Source organism: Crocodylus porosus, unplaced genomic scaffold (genome assembly GCF_001723895.1).
Source record: "Crocodylus porosus isolate Cpor-Errol unplaced genomic scaffold, CroPor_comp1, whole genome shotgun sequence".
Classification (NCBI taxonomy): domain Eukaryota; kingdom Metazoa; phylum Chordata; order Crocodylia; family Crocodylidae; genus Crocodylus; species Crocodylus porosus.
In genome coordinates this window covers 17,013,548-17,033,245 of record NW_017728948.1, presented here as the reverse complement: position 1 = coordinate 17,033,245, position 19,698 = coordinate 17,013,548, and the positions used below count along the sequence as shown (strand labels likewise).

The window sequence follows — 19,698 nt, the reverse complement described above, 5'->3', positions numbered from 1 at the left end:
ACTTTACCTCAAGTACCAAAACAGTGGAATAGTCATTGGTACAACAACGTGAGATCATTAAAAAACTACCAGGCAAAAAGTGCACAGGATGTTAGCACTCTTCATTGAGTTGAGGCGTTTACACCATAAGATTCAGCATAGAGCAGCAAGTGACATGGTCTTCCCAAAATTTCTAGTCAATGAAAGCAGCCTGATGGATTTTTTGTTTTCTAATAGTAAAAGTGTTGCTCTTAAGAGCTGTTAAACTAAGCAATTAAGGCCCTACTTCAGTAAAGCCTGGAATTGTGCTTAATTTTAAGCACATGCTTAAATCCATCATTAGTCAGCAAAACACTGAAGCACGGGCTTAACTGTAAAACAACTGGTATGTAAACATGTGCCTTAAACACTTTGCCCTAATGGAACCCAAGTCTTTTTCCACAGAATAGTTGGGAGCCAACAGCTGCAGTTCACTGTAATGGTCTGCCAGCTAGCAAGAACATGGAGCGAGGGACCACCTCAAAAAGCTGTGTAGGTATTTCAGTCCCTATCCTCATTTGGTCCCTATACTTCAAAACCATATCCTGTGACTAACAAGGATGCCAACTGTGATGGTAGGTTTTGAGCTGTCATGTTCTTCCAGCAGGAACTGAACAGAAACCAACCCAACTCAGTCATTTCATGTAGACCCATCAAGCAGATAGCACATTGTCATGTTTTGGAAAACACCAAACTGGATATATTAAACTAATGAGTTAAAGGTGAAAGGATCTGCATCTCATTATCAAAGCTATCCATTGTCATGAAATTTGAGTTAAAAAAAATACGGTTTATTGACACCAGATCAGTTAGGCTTATTTATTAATAGTACAGTTTATAATTGCTAAGAATTATTAGGACCTTTTATACATTACTGTAGGTCACAATATTCATAGCATTACAACCACATTCAAAACGCTTTTGGGATCTGTGATGTACAACACAGAAGTTCTGCTATTGGGGCTTAGGGGGTCTTATCCACTCATTTATCCAGTCCGTGTATTTGGTCACTCGGGTATAAACTCCAGGCTTATTGAACCTGGCACATCCTTCTCCCCAGCTGATAATTCCATAGAGGTAAGTGATTTCATCTTTTTCGCAGGCCAGAGCTCCACCAGAATCTCCCTGTGTAAAAATTAAGGAAAATGCTAAAAACATGGTAGATAATGATTTTTAATGTTATGAAGTAGGGACATCCCTAAAGAATGACTAACTAACTTGTGAGAATGAAAGATCCAGTTTCTCTAAACCAGGGGTTTCACACGTCCCTTCCAGTCCCAAACAACTATGAAACTATACAGCCTGCAGAGTAGATCTGACCCAGCTGGGCTGCTGACAGGCCGGGGGATTTGGAGGCAGGGCTGCAAGGGACTGGGACCTGCTGCAGAATCTAGGACCCAGCTAGATATGGCTCTCAGTAGCACACAAGGAGGGAGGGTTGTGCCATGAGCACGGCCTCTTGCGCACCACTTTTGTTCGGTACAGGGGGAATTTGACACCCCTGCTCTAACCTTCTTCAACAATAATTTCTAAATAGGATGGAATTCAACGCAGACACGTGCAAGGTGCTGCATCTAGGGAGAAGGAACCAGCAACACACCTATAGGCTGGGGAACACCCTTCTTGTCAACACAGTGGCAGAAAGGGATCTTGGAGTCATTGCTGACTCCAGGATGAACATGAGCCACCAATGCAAGGAAGCGGTCAGTAAGGCTAATCACACCTTGTCGTGCATCTACAGATGCATCAGAAGCAGGTCCAGGGAGGTGATCCTTCCCCTCTGCAGCGCTGGTCAGGCCACAGTTGGAGTACTGCATCCACTTCTGGGAGCCGCACTTCAAGAGGGATGTGGCTAGCATTGAGAGGGTCCAGAGGAGGGCCACTCACATAGTCAAGGGGCAGAGGGGCAGGCCCTACAAATAGAGGCTAAAGGGCCTGAACCTGTTCAGCCTCAACAAGAGAAGGCTGAGAGGGGACCTGGTGGCTGTTTACAAACTCACCAGCGGGGACCAGCAGGAATTGGGGGAGGCTCTGTGCCCCCAGGCATAACGGCCACAAATTGTTAGAAGGTTCAAGCTAGACATCAGGAGACATTACAGTCAGAGCTGCCAGGCTCTGGAATGGATTCCCCAGTGAGGTGGTGTTCTCTCCTAACCTGAGGGTCTTCAAGAGGAGGCTGGACAGATATTTGGCTGGAGTGATATGACCCCAGCACCCATTCCTGCCCAGGGCAGGGGATCGGACCTGATGATCTGTTTAGGTCCCTTCCGTCCCTAAGTACTATGATACTATAAATGATAAACGATAAATATTTCACTTCGTTCAAAACTCTACTGCATACCATGTACTGCCTGTGCTGAAAACTTCATACAGTTCTGGTAGCAAAGGCTAAGTAAACACTAGTTAAAAAGATAAGTAACAATAGATTGCAAATTTAGTAAATCAGTGCTTCTGTGAAGAACATTTTTAAAACAACCTTTTGAAATATAAAACTGTATGTTAAAATTCAGCATTTTAATATTAATTTTACTCAGTGATAACCAGAGTGTCAGAAATACTTGGCAGTGAATGCTTTTGAAATCCCAGCCTAAAGGCACAAGTGCCCAATCTGGTTCCCACTAACGACAATGGAAGCTTTGTCATCAGTGGGAGCGGACTCAGGTCAACACTTTTCAAATTACCTCCATTATAGCAACATTTCTGGATGCGAGTGAGCTAGTTGTGCTCACAAATCATACCTGTAGGTATGCAGAAATCTGCTTTATGCAAACATGATTTTGAAGTTCTATATCTCGCTCTCAAATTTTGGATATCCCATTTGAACATTTGGAACTGTATATTTTTTTTATTTTGGCTATAAGGGTCTTTAAATATTTTCAGATACAATATGCTAATATTATGTCTGCTGTGACATTACTCCAGGCATGTTATGAAGTATTCAAACTTTGCAATCATCCCGTAAGAATATCAGTTTTTAAAAAGAAAGAAAAAACCTCTACCATTTCTATTGTCAGAACTGAAAATAAAACCTTTTATCTTCTTGGTCAGTAGTATTAATGAAAGGAACCATCATTCCTTGGCAATTTGAAACAAAATATAAGAAATATATATTTTGCCATCAGGAAATTCTCTGAGATCGAAGTGGAGAGGAGAAGTTTTGAGGCTGTTACATGAAAATGTTTCAGTGACCCACAGTGCATCAGATGAAGTTCAAGTTCTGAGAAGATTAATTTACTTCTCAAAACCTCATTCATTACTCTTTACATCTAAGAAACGCCATTCAAAAGCAGTTTTAGTTTTGGTGTCATTGCACTGATAAAAATGTAAAGAAAAAAACTTATCTCCAAGAAAAATCAAAGTCAAGCAGAACATGCTGTTTGATTAGTCCCTTGGGGTAGAATTCATTTAATCTTTGTGCACCTTGGCTGATTGCAGATGTTAAAAAAAAAAACCACACACTCTTTACCAGAAGAAGCAGCATGTTACTTCAACCCAGCTCACCCAACATCTGTAAAGATCTGGTGTATCAGTGGGGCTTTTTGACACTTTTAACTAAAGTTGATTCATTCAGCTAGTAGATAAAAGCACCAAAAAGCCCCACAAAAGCACTAGATCTTTATAGATGTCGGGCGAACTGGGTTGAAGCAACATTCTTCTGGGCCTGTGTGGGGCTTGGCGCTGGAACACCCTGAGTTTAAAGTGATGTTTTGGTCATTTTATACATCTGTAAGGACCCCTTAATGGCAGTTTTCTAGCCATGCAAGTGGTGTGCAGCCTCTAATACACAGTTTATAATGTCGTTACTCCTGCAGTGTGTACACATAAGCATGTACACGTATCTTGTGCATACTTAGTAGGTTATGCACTGTCCAGGCAACTAATCATATGGCTATGTAAGCGTATACATGAACATAAGTCTTGGTAAAAAAGGAGATGGAGGTAGGCATTATTCAAATTGAGTAGTTAGGCATTTCTCAGTCCCCCTCCAACCCTTCCTTTGAACTCAACGATTGTACCCTGAATTTACTTGGATAAAAAGGATGAAGAGAAATACAGTTTCTATCCCGCTGGGAACAAGGATCCAGACTCAACACCAAGCCTTGTCCTTCTAGAATAGCATCCATCTGAGACATGCAACCTCTAGAGCAGTGGTTTCCAGCCTTGGGGTTGTGACCCCATTTGGGCTCACGAGGTCACAAAGATGCTCGACAGTGTTGACCAGTTATGATGAATACACTTCCTGTTTATAAATACACAAATACGAGTATGATGCATTCCTCTTCTTTTCTTTTCTCAGTTTGTATTGCTTTATTTTTAGTGGGAGTTTAGAGAGATGGTTGTATTGAGCAAGCATAGCAGCATGAGCAGTGAACATTAATGATAGTCTAGTTTCCTGTATAATTTCTGTATATTATATACTTTTAAGTCTCAATTTAGCAACCGTGACATCTAAGGTTGTTTAACTGTATGGCAGCAGAGTAAATATAATCCACAGTTAAAGCAATTGAAATAAATGTCAAATAAACGCATGTAATAGCTTTTTTAGACTTTGTATTCAATGTTGTTTTTTAAATCTAAAAAGAAGTTTAAATAATTTTAAATGAAAAATATAAAGACCACAAACATTGTAATGCCATATTTATGACTCGTTGATCTTGTCTATATCATTTTGGGGTCGCAAAAAATTCCCAATATTTAAATGTGGTCAGGCTGAGGAAAAAGTTAGGAAGCTGTACTCTAGGATATTTGTTTCCTTCTGGCCCCATGTACCTCACTCTCTTAGCTGCCCAGGTGTCAGCCTCAAAAGAAAGGCTGGAGAGAGCATTAGACAATGCTTAACATGCAGCATGGTGGCTAGTGCGCTGTGCTAGAAAGTCAGGGGAACACAGCTTCAAAGCCTCCCTGAATTAGGGGGTCTGTAAACCCAGCTTATAGGTAAGTGCTTATTTGGTAAGTACCCCAACCATTCAGCTGCTGGGGCTAAAATATGGGTGGACCCTCTGTAGTCATAGGTACAATTTTATAATTTACATGCATAAGTTATAAAAGGCAGGCAAACTTACATGCGTCTGCATAGCCTACTAAGCATGCAAAGAAGCTGAATGGAGGCTTACATATCCACACTGCAAAGATATTGGAATTACAAACTGTGCTGATATGCCAAAAAGACCACTTATGCAGCTGAAAAATTTCATAAATGGTAACTGAATTCTGCCCTTACTCTAGAAGTCTTAATAGATACCAAGGGATAAACTTGATAAAAGAAACACAACATGTATTAAGGAAAAACTAAGGCTAACTAGAGTTTTTGCAGTAATTAGTAGCTATCACAGTTTCTACTTGGACCACACTCAGTGCTGTATTATAAAGCAAGCAAGGAAAAAATGAGCAAGTGATTTACTGATAAGGACTTCAACTTATGAATGCAGTATAGCACTAGAATCCATGTCTCTAGAACAGTGGTTTTCAACCTTTTTTCATCTGCAGACCCCTAAAAAATTCTGAATGGTAGTACAGACCACATTGGAGATTTCAAATGGAGATTTGGGCCCTTTTGAATTGTAAGTGTGGGTAGTCACATACTTTTGATTGATCATAGTCAACTTTTGTGGATCCCTAGACCAGCAGTTCTCAACCTTTTTTGTACTGGGACCCATTTGCAAAGATCAATGACCTGTTCCGAACCACACCTCCCTGGCCCTGCCAGTGCCCGAGCCACAGTCCCCCACCTTCCCCCCTCTCTCCCCCGCCCTGCCACAACCTTGGCACCCAGCCACCTTTCCCCAGTGCCAGCAGGTATCTGCCCCACCAGAATACCCATTCCCTCCACACACACACACTACACTGCACCCCCCACCAACAATCCCCAAGCCCTGGCCCTCCAACCCCCGCTCCCCATAAACTTACCTTCATCCAGCTGCTGGGGCTGCTCCCACGACCCTGCTCCCCAGGCTGTGTGCTGGCCACACCCCAAGCAGCCGCTTGCGGGCTGGAGCATTGCCAGCCTGCAAGGGGAAACCCATGCTTTCATGCGTTTTTCTGGCACTTGCTCAGAACCCTTTGAAATATTCTTGCAACCCACTTTTGGGTTGCAACCCACAGGCTGCCTTAGACATAGCCTGCAGACCCCCAGGGCTCCATGGACCACAGGTTGAAAACCACTGCTCCAGATGTTTCCTGCCACTAAGCTTACTGTCAAAAGTGGGCAAATTGCCAACTGCCCCCAAAATGGTCTCCAAGAAGGGCAGCAAATTGTTTCATCAAAATGAATAGATAAGAACAAAATTCAGTCTTCTATCCAGGAATATATACTTTAATTTTTAAAATGGGTTGGTATGTTACTATAGCGAATCTATACCTTCACCCATAGCCAAGATGTCATGGAACCAAAAGAGCAAGCTTGATAAAATAAAGCACACAAAAATGATTATTAACAGTGAAAATTCTGCTAATGTAACATTTCTTACACATACATCTATGCACATAATTCACATTCAAGTAGTCAGTCATAGTATTACCTGACAGGCATCGGATTTGCTATCAAAGTAACCTGCACAGAACATGTTCTCACTGATTTCAGTTCCATAAATTTCAGCACTTCGGCACTTGTCCTCAGGCAGAATTGGAATCAATGCTTCTTGCAAAACATCTGAATAATTGGATGCATCTTTAAAGAAATATACAGATAGAGGAAAATCCTTTGGGTGTGAAGTAACTTAGGTGGAAGTATTCTTTACAATAAACTGTAAAGTGAATTTATTGCGGGTCTCTTCTGAAGACAGTGATTATTCTGCTATACTACATGACCTAATCTCTGAAATCAGATTGCACATTTTCCTCAGAAGTCACAAGAAACAAATTAAAGACTACACTTTTTCAAAAGTTGTTGTGGGTTGTAGGAGTCTCAGGTTTTAGGCACCTGATGTGATAAAGCGTGTGCTTTCTGAATTATTAGACCAATATTAAAACAGCTAGAGACACCAAAATATATTTGAGTTGGTGCAATAGCTGTAGGTGCATGGTAATAATCTCTCATATTTTGTATTTGCATTTCCCATCCTTTAACGCAGGAATTTGCACTTATTGCTATCACATGTCCCAGCACCATCTCCAGTGGCCACCACTGATCTAATTACTTCTGCTCAATTTGCAGGTTGGCTTTAGCCTTCTGAATCTTTTTTAATCATCCAAATTCAGTGCCGTCTGCCAATATGAATACGGCTGAGTTTTTATTTAAAAAATGATGTAATGTAATACTGGTGGTAGGATGCAGTGCTCAGTGTGTGCTGTTTGGTTTTCAATATAATTAGACAAATGGATCAATCTAAAGACCCTAGTCTGGTTTCCCTAGGGGCTGGCTGCTTGCAGACTGAAACAGAGGACCCAGCTGCAACACAGGCCATGTGCAGGTGTTACATTCGTCTCAGGAGAATTATTGTTCTCCCAGTAGACATCAAAAGTGTACAAAAGTTCACGTTTTTCTCCAGGACCAAACTGGCAGTTCTGGGAGAAAAATCTCCCAACTCTAACCCCGTAGAAGTGGCTCCAGAGAGAGTTTCTCCCTGGAGAATGACTTCTAGTACACTACCCTCAGGTGAATGCCCCCAAGGGACCAGGAGTCCTCAAGCTGGGAAAAGACTCCAGAAAAGACTCCCATCCCTTCCAAACACCCGGGTCCCCCTGGCTTCTCACATCCCAGTGCCTCCAGTGTGAGACGTGGGCAGGGGGCTTGCAGCACTGCTCCTACTCAGTTCCCAGGCACTGGGAACACCAAGAGCCAAACAGAAAAAGTAGCAGCACAAATTTTCTGCCTGCTCCTCACACCAGAGGCTCTAGCGTGAGGTGCGGATGGGGGCTTTGCCCTACTGCGCCAGGCTCCCCAGGAATGGGACAACTGGAGAAGCTGCTGTTCCCCACACTTTCCCTAGACTGGAATCACTCTAGTCTCAGGAAGATGCAAGAAACAGGGGAGAAGGGTAGGCTGAATGCCTGTAAAGCTGTCTCTCCCAAAATCATTTCAAGCAATGAAAATTTTCTCATAACCAGAGTCCCCAGACTGAGAAACAGGCAAGGCCTTTGCTGCACTGCTAAATCCGCTTGCACACAGCCAGAGTCATCTTCAAGAAACAGTTACGTAAGCTATGGCCTCTGGTCCACAGTCTGCCAAATAAGAGCTGAAACTGTAAAAAATCCTTAGGTCGCTATATTTTAGTTGTGATTTATACATCAGATCTGTCATTTAACTCACTCTCATGCCTGTGTCCCCATCCAGCAATCTGACATCTGTGTTGATCAGGGAAGGTCATGCTGCTTTCTGGCAGGCAGATGGACTGCACAAACTGAGACTTGACAGCACAGCGCTGGTTATTCTTTTTCAGTTTGATCAAAACTGCAGGAGAGAATACAACAGCAATAAGATGAACACTGTCTCTTTTGAATGGAACTGGCAGCAGTAGGTCCCAGGTACAATTCTAATTATCTACTAAGTCCCTCTTAATTCAGGTATTTCAATCAAACAAAAAAGCCTCATCCCAAAGCATTTGATTTCACAGCAAAATGAAAACTGATATAGTTATCTATTCCCATTGTGAAAAGAATACACAACAAAAATGTTACATTCACATAGGATACTTTGCACATAGTTTTCTACACTTGCTTTGTGGAAAGGAGAAGAGGAGTGTGTGAATCATTAGATATGAACTCCCATGTCTCAAGGTTGTAGCCGTGCTGGTCTAAGGACATAGGCAGATAAGGTTCTTTGGGTAAATCTGATATATTAGACCAACTCAATCAATTCTGAGTGCCTTATGCTCTGGGCTTTTTGTCCACATTATTTTGATCCCTGGATAGACAGGGTTAAAAAAAACCTGAAAAAAAACTGGAGCAGCACGCACGTGGGCAGCACGTGTGGCTGAAGAGCCAAGCTGGGCTAACCAGAGATGCGCTCCAGCTGCCGGCCACACTCCACACGGCAAGATCAACACAGCTGCAGCTCCAGGTAAGGCTACTAGGGCCAGAACAGTGCTGGCCCCAGCCTTCCCTACAGCCCCTAGGGATAAACTGCCACATGCCAAAGCACTTATTGCATAGGTATTCCCCAGAGACAAATAGCTGCAATGCAAGGTGTGCCGTTGCTACCTGTCCCCAGGGAACCAAACATTCATGTTCATCTGGACATGGCCAAAGAGGTTCAGAGGTATGAAATGACCCACCTCCCTGTGATGCTCTCAGCTGAATGAGAACATCCTGGGGAGCTAAACTAAGCCTAAGAGGTTTGACTGCTTAATTTATCACATTGGGTTTTCTCAATCCTGTTTCCCAGTTCTAGTGCTTTAGAACTGAGTGGTTGGTCCATGCTTCCAATATGCCTGTTCTCATCTCTGCACAAAGCAAGGCAGGACTTTAGCAGATGATGGCTCACATAACTGCCAGGAGGGACTTAAATCCTCCTCTCTTGAGAAACAGCAATGTTCCCCTGAGTTGTGAGCTTATATGGACAGCAAGGAGCTCATATGAAGGGCAGCCCATAAGAAGTTCCATACTGGATCAAATTAATCATAGACTCATAGAAAATGAGAGTTGGAAAGGACATTGGGAGTTCAAAGCAAGGATGAACCCCTATTAGATCATCCCAGCCAAAGCTTTGTCTAGCTAGATCTTGAAAACCTCCAAGATTGGAGCTCCCACCACCTCTCTGGGTAACCTGTTCCAGTGTTTTACTATCCTCCTAGTGAGAAAATCCTTCCTAATATCTAACCTAAACTTCCCTGGTGGCAACTTGAGACCATTGCTCCTTGTTCTGTCATCTGCCACCACTGAGAACAGTCTAGCTCCCTCCTCTTTTGAACCCCCCTTCAGGTACTTGAAGGCTGCTATTAAATCCCCCCTCAGTCTTCTCTTCTCCAGACTAAATGAACCCACTTCCCTCAGCCTCTCCGCCTAAGCCATGTGCCACAGCCCTCACCATTTTTGTTCCCTCCACTGGGCTCTCCAATTTGTGCACATCCTTTTGGTAGTGGGGGGCCCAAAACTGAACACAGTACTCCAGATGTGGCCTCACCAGTGCTGAATAGAGGGGAATAATCACTTATCTTGACCTACTGGCAACACACCTACCAATACAGTCCAGCATATCGTTAGCTTTATTGGCAACAAGGGCACACGGCTGGCTCATATTCAGTTTCTTGTCCACTGTAACCCCCAGGTCCTTTTGTGCAGAGCTGCTGCCCAGCCAGCCAGCCCCCCGCCTATAGCGGTGCATGGGATTGTTCTGTCCTAAGTGCAGGACTTTGCACTTGTCCTTATTGAACCTCATGAGATTGCTTTTGGCCCAATCCTCCCATTTCTTAAGTCTCTGAATCCTAGCCCTACCCTCTGGCATATCTACTACTCCCCCCCAGCTTCGTGTCAACTGCAAATTTGCTGGGGGTGCACTTTAAGCCATCATCAAAGTCATTGATGAAGACGTTAAACAAAACCGGGCTTAGGACTAATCCCTGGGGCACTGCACCTGATACTAGTTGCCAACTAGACATTGAGCCATTGATTACTACCCTTTAAGTCCAATGCTCCAGCCAGTTTTCAATCCACCTGACAGTCCATTCATCCAGCCCAGACTTCCTTAGATTGCCTGCAAGAATGTTCTGGGAGACCATACAAACCTTGCTAAAAAGTCAAGGTAGACCACATCCATCAGTCTTCCTCACATCCACAGAGCCAGTCACCTCATCGTAGAAGGCAATCAGGTTGGTCAGGCATGACTTGCCCCTGGTGAATCCATGCTGACTGTTCCTAATCACCTTCTCCAAGTGCTTAGAAATGGATTCCTTGAGGATCTTCCCCATGATTTTTCTAGGGACTGAGGTGAGGCTGACTGGTCTGTAGTTCCCTGGGTTTTCCTTTCTCCCTTTCTTAAATATGGGCACTATGTTTGCCCTTTTCCAATCAGCCAGGGACCATTCCTGATTGCCATGATTTTTCAAAAACGACGGCCAATGGCTCTGCAAACACATCAGCCAACTCCCTAAGCACCCTTGGGTGGATCCCATCTGACCCCATGGACTTGTACACATCCAGCTTTTTCTAAATAGTCCCTAACCTGAGCTTTCATCACTGAGGGCTGCTCACCTTCTCCCCTAACTGTGCTGCCGGGTGTATTAGTCTGGAAGCGGACATTGCCTGTGAAGACTGAGGCAAAAAAGGCACTGAGCACTTTAGCCTTTTCCTCTCTCACAAGGTTGCCTCCCCCATTCAGTAAGGCACCCACACATTCCCTGGTCCTCCTCTTGCTACTGGCATACTGATAGAAACCCTTCTTGTTCCCCTTCACATCTCTTGGTAGTTGCAACTCCAGTTGTGTTTTGATCTTCTTAACTTCATCCCTGCATGCCTAAGCAATGCTCTTATACTCTTCCCTAGTTGTTTGTCCAAATTTCCACTTGTTAAAAGCTTCCTTTTTGTGATTTAGTTTACTGAAAAGCTCCCTGCTAAGCCAAGCTGGTCTTCTGCCATACTTGCTAGTCTTCCTGCACATCGGGATGGTTTGTTTCTGCACTCTCAGTAAGGTTTCTTTAAAGCACAGCCAGCTCTCCTGGACTCCTCTCCCCCTCAAACTGGCTTCCCAGGGGATCCTGCCCATGGGTTTTCTAAGCAAGGCAAAGTCTGCTTTTCTGAAGTCCAGGGTCCTTACTCTGCTGTTCTCCATCCTTTCTTTCCTCAGGATCCTGAACTCAATCATCTCGTGGTCACTGCTGCCTAAGTTGCCATCCACTACTACATTCCCCACCAATTCTTCCCTGTTTGTAAGCAGCACATCAAGAAAATCATTGTCCCTAGTTGACCACTCCAGCACTTGCACCAGGAAGTTGTCCCCTTCACTCTCCAAAAACGTCCTGGATTGCCTGTCCACTGCTGTGTTGCTCTCCCAGTACATGTCAAGGTGATTGAAGTCTCCCATGAGAACCAGGCCTTGTGACTGGGAAACTTCCACTTGCTGTTTGAAGAAAGCCTCATCCACCAGCTCTTCCTGGTCTGGTGGTAAATAGCAGACCCCCACCATGACATCACCCTTGTTGCTGTCCCCCTGACTCTACCCCAGAGACTCTTAACAAGCCTATCTCCAGTTTCATACTGGAGCTCTGAGCAATCAAATGGTTCTTTTACATAAAGTGCAACTTCTTCTCCTCCTCCTCTTCTCCCCTGCATGTCCTTCCTGCACAGTCTGTACCCATCCATGGCAGTGCTCCAGTCATGTGATCTCCCATCACGTCTCTATTATTCCAGTCACATCATAGTGCCATGACTGTGCAAAGACTTCCAGTTCTTCCTGCTTGTTTCCCAGGCTCTGTGCATTTGTGTACAGACACCCAAGGTAACTAGTTGATTGCCCTGATTTCTAAGGAAGTATGAGAGCACTGCCCCTATTGCCCCTTACTGCTTACTCTTCCTCTAGGTCTCCTGCTACCACACTTACCTCAGGGCTTTGGTCTCCACTCCCTGACAAACCTAGTTTAAAGCCCTCCTCACTAGGTTAGCGAGCCTGTCTGCCCATCTCTTCCCAACAACCCTTCTTGGAAGACCATCCATGGTTGAAGAAGCCAAAGCCCTGCTGGTGACACCACCTGTGCAGCCAGGTGTTGATCTGCAGGATCCACCTGCTCCCCGGGCCCTTTTCCTTGACTGGAAGGATCAACGAGGACACAACCTGAGCCCCAGACCCCCCTCACCCTTGCACCCAGAGCCCTGTAGTCATTTTTATAAGCTCAGGGTCTTCCCTGGCACTATCATTGGCATCCACATTAATAAGCAGCATGTGGTAGTAGTCAGAGACCTGGATGAGCCTCGGTAGTCCTTCTGGGACATCTCATATCCAGGCTCTGGGTAAGCAGTAGACTTCCCGAGACAACAGATCAGGTCAGTAGATGACACCTTCCATCCCCTCCAACCACCAACACCTGTTGCTTCCTCTTGGTGGCAGCCATCTCAGTCCTTCCCACCTTGGTGAGGCCTGGACTGTCTTGCTCCACTAATGGAACGTGCTTCTCCCTCTCTGCTGCTAGGGCTGCACATCTGTTCTCCAGACAAACTTCTGCAGGTAAAACTAAAAATATCTGCTTGCTGCCAGAAATCAGAAGCCTCCAGCTTCCACCCTCTTGGATGTCCATGCCATGTCCACCCTCTTCTCTAGCACTGCATCTGGCATTTCTTCCTCCAGAGTCCCAGAGGTTTCCTCCAGCACTGAATTGATGAACTCCTCATGGCAGAGGATGCTCCAGAGCCTCACCACCTCCTCCTATATTTCTCTTGCCTGTTCCCACACCGCAGGCACACCCTGACCTGGCTGTCACTGGAAGAAACCTGCAAGTCGCGGTCCCCACAGCACCAAACTTGGACCTGGGTGGAAGTGTTGCTGATGAGCGGTCCTGCTTGGATGGAAACCTCACAAGTGCAAGCAGTGGCAATGGCTCTGGCATTACAACATCCTCCAGCCATTTCCCTGGGTCTCTTAGTCTGCCTTCTCTCTCTTACTGCTCTTCTTCCAAGCACACCTTCCCTAGCGAACTCACATGAAAGCTAGCCTGTTTATTGCTTGTTGGCCGCAAAGGTTCCTTTTTTCCTACTTCCTCATGCCAAGATGAAAGGCTTGCGCCTCAAAAAGGGGCAAGCAGGAGGGGGCCCATGAACTGCCCTAGAAACTGGCCAGTGAACGGTCTTCAAACTACTTACCATTTGCAGCCCCTGGTCACTGGCTCCCTGGTTGTCTGGGGAGTCTCCTTTTATACCCTGCTGGGCCTGGACTGGCTTCACCCCCTCGTTAGGACTTCTGCCAGGCCCAAAAAGCAATCATTCAGCAATCAGCAATCACTCAGTCAGCAAAACACTGCCAGCTTCTCAGGCAGGGTGTTGGACTAGATGACCTCTGGAGGTCCCTTCCAGTCCAACTTCTCTGTGATTCTCAGAGCACGTGCCCCACACACGCAACTCACCAAACACTCAGCAAACCAAAGGCATAGGCAGCTCTGGATCCCTTACCTTCCCTGGGCAGGATCTGGTGCCTGGTTTCTCTTCCCCTTCCTCCTCTTGCCCTCTGCAACTGCCTGCAAACTGTTTACCCTGTTTACCGGCTCCCTGCTGAATGAGAACATGGTGCATCCAGTCCAGTACCCTGTCTCCAATACTGGCAAGTAATAGATGCTTTAAAGTAGCATAAATGTGTGGAGGGCTTCCCTACAGTCACCCAGCTGCCAGCTCAGAAAGGGCTTCAAAGGATTGGTGGGGAGGTCTCATGAATCAGGTGATGGCAAGGGAGGAGTTTGCCCCACTCCTACCCCAGCTCCAGGGTGAGGCAAAAAGCCAGACCTGGTTGAGGACTCTGCAGGAAACAAAAGAGCAGTATGCGCAGCACACAGGGGCTCCAACAAGGTACAAAGAAGAGAGCTGGTAAGAGCTGGTTAGTGGGGTGAAGCAGTTGCCCTGAAGGGCCCGAAGGCCTCTTTGCCGGATGGGAGCAGCAAGTGGCCGCATCCCCAGCCCTGCTGCTGAGAAGCGTGCCATCAGTGCACAGAGCAGGACCTTGGGAGCTGCACAAGGCAGCACAGGTCTGCAATTCAGTCAGTGCATGAGCTTTCCATGGACCGGGACCCTGGGAGCCACTTGGAGGTGGCTCAGGTCTCCAAACCCTGGCACAAGGCCAGGCACTCGGTGCATGAGATGTGTACGGAGTGAGACCCTGGAAGCTGCATGAGGTAGCTTGGATCTACAGCTCGGTGCATGAGCGGTGCACAGACCGGGACCCTGGGAGCTGCCTGCAGGTGGCTCAGGCCTGTAACATCGGGCACGAGGCCAGGCAGTGGAGTACGGCAGGTGCACAGGGTCTGAGCGGGACCTGGACCCTGGGAGCCATTCAGAGGCAGATTGGGTCTCCAACCCCTGGCACAAGGCCAGGAAATCGGTGCAGACAGCACTGCACAGAGGGTCTGGGAGCAGACCAGGGCCCTGGGAGCCACTCAGGGTGTCTTGGGTTTGCAACCCACCTGGCATGAGACCAGGAACCCAGTGCACGGGCCCGTGCCCAGAGTGTCCAGAAACAGACAGAGACCCCAGCACCACACAAGGTGCCATGGGTCTCTTACCCTGACCAAAAGGCAATGCCCTCAGGGCACATGATGGTGCACAGGGCCTCGAGTGGGGCAGACGGCCCAGAGAGCCCAGTACAGCTGTGGGACCTCACCCTGGAGTCACGTAATACCAGGGAAAGGCAGTCCCACAGGGGAGAAGGGAACTTCCTTCCCATCTGGGAGACTAGCCTCTTGGGATAAAGCCCTGAAGGGGTGGGGCTTCCCAGGTTTTGGAGATTTTCTTCCTCAGGGAATATTCTGATTGGGGCGAGGAAGGCCAAAAAAGCACTAGGGATCTTCTCCCCCCTCCTGGGGCACAGCCAGTGCTCCAGAACAGCCTGGACTTTGATGTCCCTTAAAGAGTTCATTTCCACCTTCATGCACCTTATATTTTGTGAGTCAGCTCCTCATATTTTGTGTTTTTGCATTTTATGGTTGTGAGTTGTTATTTTAATAGAGTTTAATATTGCCTGATCTTTATCCTTGTTCTGGTTTACTTACCTGTATCCTGACTGGGGGAGTAAAGGGATGTCCATATATTGCATATAATTCCATGTTTTGTACATATATATTTATATTTTATATATCTATTCCTTCCTATCGTTTATTGTATTAATACATTTGGATATAATTAAGTTCACAGAGTGTCCTGGCTTGGCTGTATAGGGAAAGGAGGAACCAGCAGATGCACCCTACAGTTCACATGCCCTGCTAACCTTTCCCTTTGATTGGAGAGGGGAGTACATAACCAGGTATTACCTGGGTTATAAATGGGGTATGTCTGCAGTGATCCATCCCCAGTCACTCTTCCCATATCAGCTCTCTCAATTTACTACTCCTCTCCCAGTTCCCAAATCTCTACCCTCTCCTCTGGCCTGAACCCTCCTTACCCTTCTCTTTTATCTTACCACTAAGGCCCATAGCGTCTCTGCTTACCACACTCCCAACCCATTATCTTCTCCATACCTCCCCCTTCCTAAATCTCTCTTCCAGCAAACATCCATTTATCTATGGAGATTTCTGGTAGTGATCCAATTCAAACTGACACTAGCTGGGTGTAAGTCAGGCTTACTATCTCCCTCATATCATTCAACCACCCAGCACCTGTGAGAACTGGCAAGTTAGGATGCCCTTTGGCTATGCAATTCTCATATATACCATGTAATCATTTGGCTTGTAAGCATTTTTTTAACTCGCTCCAAATTTTGTTTCCCTTAGCAGGTCATGAGTGTCATTCCTTTGCTGTAGTGGAAGTCAAGGAATGGAGACCATTGTGGGAATGATCAGAACCAAGATTTGATCACAAGGTGCACAAAGCAAGCTTTCAAACTTAAGGAAAGTTGTTTACCCTCTGCTCCCAGTGAATTATATCACATGAACCCCTGGTTCAAATGACTTCAGATGTGGAATAGTGACTCTAAAATACACACCCATCAGGCATACCAAACTGAAAAGCATCCCAGTTCTAAGAGAAGAAAGCTCTACTATTCTTGGAGCTAAGATTTCCCTTGTGCCAGCCCATTAAATAGTCTCATGGCCAGAAGTCTCTCACAATTTGATTGTTAATGAGGAATTCCCAGGTTCCTAGATCAGAAAATACTACAGTCCTATTCTACTCTCATTCTGACTGAAATGCCCTTTGAAATGATCTGCAGTTCTCCTATGAACTAAATTGACTGAACTGAATGGGTCTGAAAAATCAACTATTGCACCTTAGTGTAAAAGTGATAAACAAAATAATAAGAGTTTAGGGCCAGAAAGACCACTGTAGTCTGACCTGAAAACCATAAGACTAAAAAAATTCACCAAATAATGCTTTCATCAAGCCCATCATTTCTTGCTGAGGTAAAGAACTGCTTTCAGAAAGACACCCAATCTTGACTTAGGCCACTAATGGACATTCATTTAAAGGTGCAATGGGCTCTAATCCCCAGTCCCAACAATTGTGCCTCCTGCCATGCCACACATGCATGGCAGCATGCTGTAATTCAGATCAGAAGTCAGATCCTAATTGCAGCCTACTTGCCAGTGCAAGGGGAACATGGCATCATGATCCCAGGGTCCCCTTACATCAGCAAGTTGAAAGCTGGGTGCCTGACAATCAGCTGACTGTTGACTGGCTCCAGGACACCACCAGGGCTCAAACCAGGTCTGGCCAACAATCAGCTGATTATTGGGTACCCAGCTTTCAACTTGCTAGTTCAAGTGTTGGTGCAGTCTGGGAGGCAGCCAACAATCTGCTGATTGTCAGCCGACATGTTAAATTTAAAGCATGGTGGAAACTAGCCACAAAAATATTGTACATTTTTTTTTGTAATATATTTGTGGCTGGTTTCCATTTTTGTGATGCCATTAACTCCCTGACCATGTGGCTGGATTACTATTTAAGACACAATTAACAGACGAGTTATGTCTTAAGTGTAACATCTGCCAGGGGCCTTAAAGACATCCTGAAATGGCAAATCTGCTTCAATGGTTAATCACCCTCACTGCTAAAAGTCTGAACCTTATTTCTAGTCTTAATTTGTCTAACTTTAGCTTCCAGCAATTAAATACAGTTTGGCCTTTCTCAGCCAGAATGAAGTGCTCCCTCCTGTGAGAAATCATCTCCCCATATTCTCCTAATCTCTTACTAAAGACTGTAAAACCAATTCAGCTTTTTCACAGGTAAACCAAGATTGAGATTCTCATTTTTCCCATTCTATGGAACTGTGATGAAATATATTTTCACCAAACCAGCTAAATTTTACCCTATATGAAATAAAGTTTTTAAAAAATTAAAATACTCACCAATATCATGATCACTTTGGTCATAAGCTGAGAACTCAGGATAAAGGATGTACTTCTCTATTTCAAATGTTTGTGTTACATCTGTTGTCTTATTAAATCTATGCTGACCCAAAACAACCTTTACAGAGGAACTTGGTGGACTAAATAAAAGGAAAAACACAATTACAAGGGGAAAGAGGTTGCCCTTCTACAGAAAAATAAATCCTCATGCTTAAAGTCAAGAATCCACACAAAAAAAATTACTATAAAACAATAATATGAGAGTCATGTATCTGCCTAAGAATTAAGTATGTCTATACATGTGCTTCAAGGGCAGGGGGGTGCTTTAATTAGAGCGGTGCTAAATAAAGTGGTGCCCAGAGCGTCTCATGCATCAGCATCCCCACACTTCAGAATGGTGTCAGAGGTGCTTTATCTGAAGTTGATTCAATTAGCTTTAGATAAAGCACACCCACCACCATTTTGAAGTGCAAGGACACTGATACACGAGACGCAGAGGCTGGCTGGAGTGCCATATTTGCCAGACTCCAGCAGACTTGATTAATCACTTACGACTTGATTAATCAAGTCTGCTCCAATGCACTGTCATGACAAGAGCAGCCTCCACACTCATGTACAGGCACCCTAGGGGCCCAATTCAACTCCCACAATAGCCATAGGAAAGATTTCAGTGGGACTTGGAGATTAATTTCAAATTAATCACTACAGCAACTGAAAATGTCATGATGGAGCTCTGTCTTTCTTTCTCTCTTATTAAGATGTGCTCACTTCCAAAATAAACAGGTGACAGATATCTCTTGCAATGTACACCAAGATCTAAATCAGAATAGGTTGTCTCATTTTATAGGGAAAGAACCCAGCCTGATATTCAGCTTCCACATCCTTTTACCTGACACATTTGAGTTGAATTCATAGGCACTAACTTTTATTTTTGTCAGGGAAGAGGGGGAGGGACATAAGATAATGGACATATGGAAAGCTTACGCATTTCAGGTGAAAGCCCTCTTCCTGAGGGGAGCCAAAGCCCTCAGGCCCCCACGTACTCGGCACCTCTAGCTGAAGTTAAAGTACAAAAGGCCTGGAATCACATACTAACTTTACAATCATTTGGCATACAGAGCCCTTCTTTCTGGTGTTTTACCTCATGATCACATAGGGACAGCAAAATCTTTAGAAAATTATGCCAATTTGTCAGGGGTGGGTATTATAAGGCTGAGGCGAGCCTCACCTGCCTGATACCTTACTTGCGTGCACTGTTGCGGAGAACCGGATGGTCTCAACACTGCCTATCACAGATGTTGTTCTCTCACCCGCCATGTCTTGATGTATATATTTTAACATTTGGGAGTTGGGTGTAAGCTGAGTGATGATTCTTCCCAGTCTTCCCCTGAAGGGGTTTCTTCACAGGGCTCCTCCTCTCTTTACACCCCACCCTTACCACATCCCTGATGACACGCATCTAGGCTAGGATCTTTTATTGCCTAAATATGCTGCTGGTAATTTATAGTTTCATAGATAGTTTCATAGTTAGTAGGGTCGGAAGGGACTGGAGCAGATCAGCAAGTCCGACCCCCTGCCATGGCAAGAAAGAGTACTGGGGTCAAACGACCCCAGCAAGATGATTGTCTAGACTTGTCTTAAAGACCCCCAGGGTAGGAACTAGCACCACTTCTCTTGGAAGTTGGTTCCAGATCCTAGCCACCCTGACAGTGAAGCAGCGCCTCCTGATGTCTAATCTGAATTTACCCTCTGCCAGCTTGTGACTGTTATTTCT

At 45.2% G+C, this 19,698-nt stretch overlaps 1 protein-coding gene across 1 annotated transcript in view; it reads right to left on the bottom strand.

Moving 5' to 3' along the window:
- Positions 1-787: 787 nt before the first annotated feature.
- Positions 788-19,698, bottom strand: part of HGFAC (HGF activator) — a 94,780-nt gene continuing 75,869 nt past the window's right edge. The window contains exons 11-14 of the mRNA XM_019553445.1: positions 17,925-18,064; positions 8,267-8,407; positions 6,537-6,685; positions 788-1,143 (exon numbers count right to left, since the gene is read on the bottom strand). Of these exons, the coding sequence (XP_019408990.1) occupies positions 973-1,143; positions 6,537-6,685; positions 8,267-8,407; positions 17,925-18,064 (601 nt within the window). The 3' untranslated portion in view covers positions 788-972. The remainder of the gene's footprint in view (positions 1,144-6,536; positions 6,686-8,266; positions 8,408-17,924; positions 18,065-19,698) is intronic.